Source organism: Rhodnius prolixus, unplaced genomic scaffold (genome assembly GCF_049639745.1).
Source record: "Rhodnius prolixus isolate KJV_2025 unplaced genomic scaffold, Rpr scaffold_7, whole genome shotgun sequence".
Lineage (NCBI taxonomy): Eukaryota > Metazoa > Arthropoda > Insecta > Hemiptera > Reduviidae > Rhodnius > Rhodnius prolixus.
This window is the reverse complement of record NW_027411582.1, coordinates 22,411,346-22,422,458: the sequence shown is the minus strand read 5'-3', so window position 1 is coordinate 22,422,458 and position 11,113 is coordinate 22,411,346. Positions and strand designations below refer to the sequence as shown.

General features: G+C 28.8%; 1 protein-coding gene across 6 annotated transcripts in view; it reads right to left on the bottom strand.

Annotated features, from left to right (window-relative positions):
• Nucleotides 1-3,390: 3,390 nt before the first annotated feature.
• Tlk (Tousled-like kinase) overlaps nt 3,391-11,113 on the bottom strand; it is a 182,681-nt gene continuing 174,958 nt past the window's right edge. For all 6 annotated transcript variants that reach the window (XM_074114460.1, XM_074114459.1, XM_074114461.1 and 3 more), the window contains 9 exons: nt 10,587-11,058; nt 10,414-10,505; nt 10,154-10,301; nt 9,942-10,053; nt 8,406-8,544; nt 8,080-8,191; nt 7,888-7,995; nt 7,000-7,245; nt 3,391-4,713 (listed from right to left, as the gene is read on the bottom strand). In XM_074114460.1, the coding sequence (XP_073970561.1) occupies nt 7,027-7,245; nt 7,888-7,995; nt 8,080-8,191; nt 8,406-8,544; nt 9,942-10,053; nt 10,154-10,301; nt 10,414-10,505; nt 10,587-11,058 (1,402 nt within the window). In that variant the 3' untranslated portion in view covers nt 3,391-4,713; nt 7,000-7,026. The remainder of the gene's footprint in view (nt 4,714-6,999; nt 7,246-7,887; nt 7,996-8,079; nt 8,192-8,405; nt 8,545-9,941; nt 10,054-10,153; nt 10,302-10,413; nt 10,506-10,586; nt 11,059-11,113) is intronic.

Below are 11,113 nucleotides of genomic sequence, written 5' to 3'. Positions count from 1 at the left end.
AACTAAATTCAATTTTAATAAACTCAGACGCAAATGTAGAGCATTTAAAAATAAAAATATATAGTCTTTTCAACTACACTCTGAAAAACTAGTTTTGCAATTAACAGTGAGGAACTTTACTTATTTACTTTTATTTTTGTGTGTGCAATGTACTGTATTAATAAGAGCTTTAGCCATTATACAGTACATAATAAACAATTGCATTTATAAAAATATGTTCCTTTATAAAAAGGAAAGATTTAATTTATATGAAAAAAAAAGTTCTCGATTATATTGTACGTTTTATATCACATTGAACGAATTGAATAATGATTAGATTTGACAACCGAATTTTACTGTTGAATTACAGTAATTTATGCTTATAAAGATGTTGCGGACATCTCATAATACTGGAACTCTATGAAGTTTGTGTACATGATTCCACAAGATCCAATAAGAGCCATTTTCGTGCAATGATCTTCTTCAGCAAAGTATTATTACCGTGAGAAATCTTCAACTTCTATGTAAGGTAGGTTTCTTTGGTGGTAGTGCCCAATCGAAGTAATTTTTATTTAACTTTAAAAATATTGTAAATTATAAAAAATATAGTAAGATTTTATCTCAATTCTTTGTCTTGTAACATTAATTGCATTATTAATTTATAAGTATCAAAAAATATATCTATCTATTAATAAATTGTGATTATTAGCCGGTTTAACACAAGAGGAGACGTTTCATCACATCAAGTCAATTTTAAAGGAAAATGGAGAAAAATTAGAAATGTTTTAAATGTAAGGGAACAGTTTGTTGCTAATAGCTTCTGATGTGATCACTGTTGAATTTCAGTTGAATACTTGAAATCAAACTATGATAGATTCAAACCAAATTCGGATGGCACACTTTCCAAAAACAAGATATAATTTATACTTACGCTAGCTTAAGCTTACCTGCCATTTTTTCATCTTAAAATTAAGCTTTCTTACTAAGTCATGGATTTTAGAACATTGTGAGGTTTATGCTCCTCATGCAAATACCATTGACTACAGAAACAAAGCATGCCAAAGATGACTATGTCGCAGTACTAATGATTAGAGCCAATTCATTTCTTGAATTAAGTTCACTTTTTTTCAGTGTTCAACAATTTAAAGAACAAGTATTCAAGGATTGGGAACAATAATTTCTGTAGAATAATCAATCCGATGAGAACAGTGCTGACTGGTCGGAGTAATATAAATATTTTCCTTGCATTGTTCATTCTCCATATTGTTTTTAAGGGTCACCTTGTTTTAAGAAGACCCTAAATTAATGAGTAAAAAAAAAAAAAAAAAGAAAAAATTAGTATTACAAATGTAACTTTTGTTTAATTTCTTTTTCACTGTAAAGTCTTTATTTTTCAAAAATTGTTCAATAATTTACAATAAAAGTGAGTGTTCGTTTATTTATTCTTTTAATTAAATAAATGCAAAAAAAAAAAAGTTATAAATAAAAAAAGTGGCTTAAGCTAGTCGAGGGTAAAAATTAAAAAATATTTCGAGACTAGGAAAAAATAGGGAGAATTAATAGAAACATGGGCACAGCTTTACTTCATATTTTTTTTTAGACCATATTTTTGTTTTTGTTTTTACACGTCATACAAATTAAATATATTTATATAAAAAAAAAATTTACACCATTCCATGCTCCATTTATAAAACTATTTACAAAATAATTATTTAAATTTTCTAGATTTTAAAAGAAAGAAAATGTTAAAACAATAGAAAGAAGACAAAACGATTGTCTTTCAATGGATATTTTTTTGGAACAGAAAATAATAAAAAATTAAAACAGAATCCTAAAATAACTATCTATAACAAAAGAAAAAAAAAAGATTTTTAACAACAAAAAGTGACTTAGATCATCACTAACTTTCGAGGAAAAACAAAATGTATCGAGCATATCCCGTGCACTTATTAAGGAAATCAAGAACAATTATTTCTTCCTTATCCAGGATGAGCCACAAGTCTGCGTTTTTTAATCGTTTGTTTACAAAAAAAAACATTAAAAGTTTCAGAACATCTAAAAAGTTTGCACTACTTTTTACCTAAACATAATTGCTTGTTATTTGAAAGATCAGTCTTCGCATAAATTTGTTAAAAGCAAAAGGAAATTTGTGGCTTTTTATACTTATATTATATATATTTTATTTTTTGAATGGATTAAATTTACAACTTCGAAGTCATTTTACAAAATTGAATGCAAGGCGGCTAATGCTTTTTATTTTTACTATGTAAGAAGTAAAGAAGTCAATATGCACTTGCTAAACTGGATAAACAATATGGAAATATCTTGCATATAACCCAAAATGTAACCTCTGATTCCAAAAGAGAATTATAGAGGCTGTGTTCCCCAGTTGACTTTCAACTTTCATCTTAAATTATGGTATCTTAGAACAATCACAAACCTAGCTAGAATTAAGATGGAGAAGTACAAAGTTTGATTTATAGAAAACATTAGAAGTATCTAATAAAGGTGTGTAAAACTTTTCTTATATTTTATTGTTATTGTTGTGTTCAACATAGCAAAAGGGGAAAAATAATAATTGAAATCGCCCTAAAAAACATGGGTCAGATAGGTTTATTTCTGTAGTTAGTTTCAAAGAAAGAAATCTTAGTTATTACTTACTATATTTTAGTTAAAAGACGGTAGAATCAAGCTTAAATTTATATAACAGTATAGAACACACCACTTCAGACACAACAACACTTGAAAAAGATCTAAAGGACTAGAATTTTTGAATTAATTATCTCATCAAAGCACTAGCCGCCCAGCCATTAAAAATAAATCAAAACAGCAAAAACGAGCGAGCGAATAATACAATTGTACAAAGCTTTAATTATCCCTCCAAAAAAAAAAAAAAAATAGTGCGGCTACATTTTGGATGCGCCAAAAACGATATAATCTATAATTTGGCTATATATATTAAAAACGCAAAAATTTTAACCTTTGTCTCACCCTAGTACTTTAAATATAAGGTTTCAATTATTAGATGCTGTTATAATAAACTGAGTGGCAGCCTCAACAAATTACAAATAATAATAATAATAATGTAAAAAAAAAAATCGCAAACTGTGCCCAATGTAGTGTTAACATTGTGTAAAAATTCTCAATTTATATTTTATCTTGTGTACAGAAGCAAAAATAAAAAAAAAAAATAAAATAAAAAGTATTGACAGTTTATTCAATTAATAATTATTATTTTTTATGCATTATTTTTCTTCAATTTTTACATTTTTTATATATATATATTTTTTTTTCAATATATAATAATATATTTTTAGAAAGAGAGAGAATATAGGGAACAAAAGAAAAATAATTACGTTAAAACTAAAAACACAACTTAATATTGTATGAGCTCGCAAAATCCGGGAGCCATTTTTTTTTTGTTTTTCTTTTTTTAATATAATTATATAATTTTTTTTATTTATATATAACAAAATGTCTAGCCTATTTCTTTTCTTTAACTTAACTATATTTATATTTATATATATATATATATATGGGGACTCGTTCCACTGCTATGTACATTTTTTTTTATTTATTTAATTTTTTTTTTTTTTTTGGAAGTTTTTACTTTGAAATAGCTCTATGCGTTACGACACGTTATGTTTTTTTAAATTAATTTAATTTTTTCTTTATATATATATTTTTTATATATATTTTTACTTTTTTTTTTTCTTACGTTGCACTCACCGAGCAACCAATAAGTTAAATATTGTTAAAAACAACGATTAAGGAACTTTTTTAATATGATGATAATAATTAATTATTATTTGTCCCAACACATGCGGTTTTTTATTCTTTTTTGTTTCTTTTATCACACACTTTTCTCCCAATTATTTCCAAAAAAAAAGAAAAGGAAGTTCTTAAATGATTTCTTTGTTTTAACTATACAATCCTTATTTAAAATATCACCACACACAAAATAAATCACAATAATTCCCCTATTATTAATTTTTGTTTTGTTTTCACTTTTTTAATTTCATTTATTTTTTATTTTTTGTTTTTTCACTTGTATCTCAATTTTATTTATTTCGGTTTATATACATATATATGTATATATAACTTATTATTTCTATTTAGCGAACAATTCAAATATATATATGTATATATTTTTAAGAGAAAAAAAGAACCATTTATATGGTGTTCATTTTCTTTTTTCTTTTAAATAGTAGTATCGAGTCAACTCTCCATTTCAAGTAGATTTTTTTAGGTTATAAAGTATCTTGAAAATGCATAAAAAAAATAAATAAATAAGAAATTACAAAAACTTTTTGTATTATTTATATAAAGCAGTAAGGCAGGAAAACTTAAATCAAAAAATTCGTTTGTAAATTAGTAAATAAATAAATAAAAAATGGATTTTCTTTAGCTATAGAGTTGGAATCTCGATCTAGTGGATTTATACACTTTCCGTCAGCTGTTGAATTAGCAGTTTAAAAATTAAAAAAAAAAAAGAATAAAATAAAGCTGTGTAATTTTTAATACTTTTGTGTGTATATATGTATCGTGTTGTGTGTGTTTTAAGTGGAGAGACGTCAACGACACTAAAATAAAATTAAAAAAGTAATAATAAAGGAAAAAAAAAAGAAAACAAATGAAAAACAAAAAAATTAATCACAGCACATTTGCAATTAAAAGTGGGTTATTTTTTTTTTTTTTACAACTTCTAACCCACCTACCTGCTCCTAATGATCCCTGTAACAAAAAAGTGAAATAATATTTTATTAAACGACAAATAATAAACAAACAAGTAAAATTACAATAAGTTATTTGCTAGCTAATAACAAATATTCTGCTAACTACGAGGGTCGTTTGAAAAGTCCGTGCAAAAATAAAAACTACTTAATTTTTTGGGGTAAACCTTTTTTATTTTTCAACATAGTCTCCTTTTAGGCTTATACACTTCGTCCAACGCTGCTCTAGTTTGTTGATCCCTTCCGAATAATAGGATTTGTCCAAGTCTGAAAAATAGCCATTCGTTTCTGCAATCACCTCCTCGTTTGAATAAAATCTTTTTCCCGCCAGCCATTTCTTCATATTGGGGAACAAATAGTAGTCCGAGGGAGCCAAGTCTGGAGAATAGGGGGGGATGTGAAACGAGTTGTAACCCTATTTCCATTAATTTTGCGACCACAACTGCTGAGGTGTGAGCTGGTGCGTTGTCGTGATGGAAAAGGACTTTTTTGTGGGCCAATCGTGGGCGTTTTTCTTGCAGCTCGGTTTTCAAACGGTCCAATAACGATGAATAATATGCACCTGTAATAGTTTTACCCTTTTCCAGATAGTCGATAAGGATTATTCCTTGCGAATCCCAAAAGACAGTCGCCATAATCTTTCCGGCCGAAGGAACGGTCTTCGCCTATTTTTGGCGCAGATTCCCCCTTGGTAACCCATTGTTTAGATTGTTCTTTGGTCTCAGGAGTGTAGTGATGTATCCATGTTTCATCCACAGTGACGAAACGACGCTTAAAGTCCTGCGGATTCTTCTGGACGGTTTGCACCGTTTTTGCAACACTTCACACGATTTCGTTTTTGGTCAAGCGTGAGCAAATCGCGGCACCAATCTTGCTTTGTCATGTCCAAATGTTGATGCAAAATATTATGTACCCGTTCATTCGAGATGCCCACAGCACTAGCAATCTCACGCACCTTCACTCTTCTGTCATCCATCGCCATATCATGGATTTTATCAATGATTTCTGGATTAGTAACCTCAACAGGGCGTCCAGAACGTTCAGCGTCACTTGTGCCCATATGGCCACTCCGAAAATTTTGAAACCACTTATAAACTGTTCTAATCGAAGGTGCAGAGTCACCATAATGTTTATCAAGCTTCTCTTTAGTCTCCTGAGGCGTTTTGCCTTTCATAAAGTAGTGTTTAATCAACACACGAAATTCTTTTTCGTCCATTTTTTGAAAATCACTCGACTTCCTCGATTCAAACGAATGCCAAACACAAAGAAATAGACCGATCTGGCTGAAACTTGGTGTGTGTTCTTCCAAGAGATGCTACTAACTAAAAATAACCTCGATACGCGCCAGTGGTGCTATCTCTCTGACTTTGCACGGACTTTTCAAACGACCCTCGTAACCACATATTTAATGAGCTTTATTTCTAAGAGAAATAGAAAAGTTATGAAACACCTTCGAGAGATTGCCTGTAAGCGATTATTATATACTACATACACGCAGTTTATCAAAACGAGAATTATCAGAGGAACTGTAGAAGCAGGGATTATCTGAATTGTCGATATAATTAGGAATCGATCCGATTTAGGTGGTCGATGAATTCAAATCTTCGAAAAATTAAACTATGATTTTAAATTATGCTTTAGAGATATTGTAAACATCGATAACCATTTGCAAGATGAAGGCATTGAATTATTAGTTGGCCTGTAATCAAAGATGATTTTTAATAATTAATTTTAAAAACGTGATTAAATCAGAAGTGCTGGATAATTTATATAATTTTATCCATCCTTAGCTCGAATGCGTTTAAATGAGAGAATGCTACATTATCTGCAAATTTCTAACTAATTTGGGTGGCAGTGCATTATTACATACCAGGATATATGAGATAAGAAAAAAAATAATGTTGTTTATAATATTACGATCTATTAAGTAAAAATAAACAACCGGTTTACAAACTTTCCTAAAAATGGTTTACAACTAAGATTTTATAACAATGTTAATAATTACTGTTAGTGTAAGATGTATTGGGTTCGATATTCGGTATACAAATGGTTACTAGGTTTGATTCCCAAGCTATGCCTTTGATTTTATTTATTGATTAATAGAAGGAATTCATATTAAAGTATTTTTGCTAGTCGCCTACGACCACGATACCTAATTTGGTAGTTTACTTTTTACAGTTAATGTTACCATATAAACGAGAATTATATTCCAGAGGATGCAATAAAAATGTAACATTACTTTATCTTTAAATTGGTAATTTATTTAATGAAATTTAAAATTACTTACCAAAAAATTTTTAAAAAAGTTGGGAAACTACGACGAACTACTAGCGTTCATACCAGCAAACATGCCAGCTGTAAACTGTTGTTGCTGTTGCTGTTGATGTAATTGCTGTTGTTGTTGTTGTTGTTGTTGATTGTTGGCAGCGCGGCCATGTTTTGGAATTGGAGGTTGTAGGTATTCATGTCTTGATAAAGATATTACGTCAATACGATCCTCCTTTCTGTACGCCAGACAACTCCTTATAAAACTCTAAAAAAAAAAAAAGACCAAAAAGATTTATTATTAACATTACCAATGCAAGAAATTATATTGAAGTTTCAATAATTTAGATACAAGTAAAATTCTTAATTATGCAGGTCGAAGTTATTATTAAAATTATTGACTTTACTATTTATTTTTGCATTCATTTTAAAAATTGTATTTGGCTTTATTATTACCTGCTAACACTACAGAATCTCAAAAGTAATTACCTCAACAGCATGTTTTTCTTATCTTTACTACCTTAAAAAAAACATCTTTAAACAAACAAAGAAGTAGGGCAACCAGATGTTTTAATAAGAATGTAAGCAATAATAAAGGTTATGTTCGAAAATTATTTTTAAATAACTATTTTCCTATTTTAACTTTAAAATTTTCTTTAAAAAAAAAAATCTTAAATGTACATAAAAATCGAACATCAATGTGGACCAGAAGGCTCAAAAATATGGATTAACGATGAAAGCACAATTAAAAATGTGAAATACTCGTATTACAACTTCTAAGTAGGAAAAAATTAAAATCAATTTTATCAAAAATTTTATCAAAACCATTTTTAAAATTATAGAATTAACAATTTCAAATGAAATCCATCATGTGATCAATTTATTTTATATATTAGTTAAAAAAAATTACCTTTGCTTCATTGCTGACAGTAGGTTTGTTGGCAAACTGTACATCAGTAGCTTTTAAAATAGTATTTTCTTCTAAAATAGTAGCCTGCGACTGATTATGGCCGAATGGCTGAAAAATATTAAATAATAATAAATAGTATAGATAATTTTAAAATATTAATAGTTTCAATTTTTATAAATAGAAGTTTTATACCTTCTTGCCGTAAAGGCACTGGTAAAAGATTACTCCCACGCTCCATACGTCTACTTTAGAAGAAATTTTCGGAGGATTCTTTCCTACTACAAAACATTCAGGAGGCAGGTACCTACGAATAGAAGTTTAAAAAAGTTAAGCATTTAAAAATTTTACAGAAACTTACATAATTTAAAAAAAAAACAAAACAAAAATATCGCAACAAGTTGTTTTTACTGTTTTTATCCTCTACTTTTCGACCCAAAAAACATTAATTTTTGGAAATAAAATGGAAAATATGCAGAGTCTTAACCACTGATTTAACAGTCTCCTTCAATTATACTAACCAATAGGTTCCAGCGCCTTGAGATGTCAGGTCCATTCCATGATCTGGATTATAGTTTTCCTCATCCATTACTTTACTTAAGCCAAAGTCTGTAATTTTAATTTCGCCACAAACGTTGCCTTCAGTCAGCAGTATATTGCCTAAAATAAAAGTAAGTTTAATTTTTGATTTTTTAATATAATTTTTTTTTTTTTTTGTAATACTAAAAGCTTGCATAATCTAGATAGTGACTTGAATAGCACAATTCTAACCTAACTATCTACTATTTACATCTTAATCCAGCGTTTCCCAAACTGTGGTACGCGAGTTGCTGGTTGGTGGTATGCGATAAATAATCAATAATGGCGGACATAAAAAATTAAATCATAAAAATATCCTAGATACGTTTTTTTTTCTGTAATTCATAAACATGTACAATACTAAGGTTAGTCTGTCTCAAAATATACGAGAAAATATAATAGCACATTTAACAGGATTAAAAATGTCTTTAGGGAGTATTTTTCAAAACCCGAAAACGTAAATGTTAATTGGATTCCAAACCCATTTTATAAAGAAAATTTAGGAAAAGCTATATCATTATCAATAAAAGATAAAGAAAATTTAATAGAATTATCATGTGACAGAACTTAAATGATAACTATGAAGAAATCTGCTTAAAGAGACTGATTACAATGAGTAAGCTCTATCCATGTAACATTAAATTTAATTTAAAAAAAGTGTTAAAACTAAGATTTTACACTTTACAAAGTTCATAAAGTAAACATGAACTGAACTCCTTTGTATCAGATACATTGTATCTCTATACAAATACAGATAATAATAATAATAAAATAACACACTCGGTATAACAAATTTCACGAGATAAAATCATTTTTACGAAGTGGTACAATTTAGCATGATGTACTACCAAGTGGTACGCGAGCCAAAAAAGGTTAGGAAACGCTGTCTTAATCAATCTAAACCTGCTTACAATATAACAATGTAGGAATCTTCATCATATGTACACTCGAACACGGATTGAAATATGCAAATGTTACACAATAAATATCACTAATAATAATAATACACTTCACAACTGCGATCGTTCGACAGTACAGATTAAGGCGTTCAATTTTAGTTTAAATTCTAGCAATATTTTCAGGGCAGATCATATATACAGCTTTTATATTGATTTTTGGAATCGTCCTTGAATTGCAATGTTGGAAAGTGGCACCATCTTTTTAGTTGAAAGAAGTGTACAAATTTATTGATTTAAAAATGGTTTCTCCTTGAGTTTTATATGTATGTAAACTTGCAAAAAAAAATATACATACACAAACTGTAAGATATAAATGGTATCAAATCATTTAACGTTGCTAAGTGAATTTATTAGATCCTAATTCACTTCTATCATTGTTTGCGCCGACTTAAAACGATATAAACAATGATATACTTGCTTTTATTTGGATTTAAGCTTAATATACCACCGATTTCTAGATCAGTAGTAGTAATTCTATAAGAAAACTATTATCAAGGGTAATAAATATTTAATTTATACCTGGTTTTAGATCATAATGGATTACTGGTGGCTTGATTTCATTAAGGTACTTAAGGGCTGAAACGACTTGCATAACAATAGACCTTGCTTCTCGTTCTGCAATTGTCTTGTGCTAATTAAGAAAATAAAATGTGAAAAACAGAATAAAAATGAATTGTAGTTGATGTTTATAAAGTATCAGTAAAAGGAATAACAAACATTATATAATATACCTGTTTCAAATAGAAGTCTAAATCGTGGCCATCACAGTATTCCAAAACTGTACAAAACGAATTGGCGTCTATTTCGAAAACGTCATATAATTTGACTACCCGTGGATGGTCAAGCGCTTTATGTATATTATATTCCCTCAGTGCATGTCTAAGAATGGAAATAACATAGAAATTATATAAAAAATAAAAATAAAAAAAAAAATATAAAAAAAACAAAACAAAAATTATACTAAATTCTACCAAAAAAATTAATTATTTACTTTATATAATTCGCTTTTTTGTCCTCCTTCCAATCTTTATTTAACTGATGTACTTTACAAGCCACATACCTCTGTTCTTTTAGATCAAAGGCCTATAAAAATAGAAACATATTATTTTACTTGTAAATATTAATGAATTAATATTTAATACGGGAAAGTAGATTAAAAAATACCTTATGCACTTCACTGAAACCGCCTTTGCCAAGAAGCATGAGCAGAAGGTACCTATCATTTAATACGGGATGATTGTTAAACCTCGATTGATCCTCATTATGTATTCGTTTCAATTCCCTTATGTGTAGATTTCTTTCTCGTTCTAGTTTTTCCATTTCAAGTTGTAAATCAGCATCTTCTTTTTTAAGCGCTGATTGTCTTAACTTGAGTATTTCATCCGCTTCATAATATTCCTGTGCGGACATTGTAGGTACTGGTTCTGGTTTTAAAAATGTATCTGTACCATTATGCAATACTGCTACACCAGAGCCACTTCCACCGCCTAAGCCTCCACCACCGCCAACAGAATTACTACCAGATGATGAACCAGCCCTTTTACGGCCAGTTTCTGAATTAGAAGGTCGACGTTTGGTTAGTAATTTCTTTTGCCGATCTATCTCTTCACGTTCTGTAGAAATTTCTTCCTGCCGCCTAAAAAGAAAAACCTTTATTTTTACATTTTTCAAGGTTAATCGAAAAAAATCTA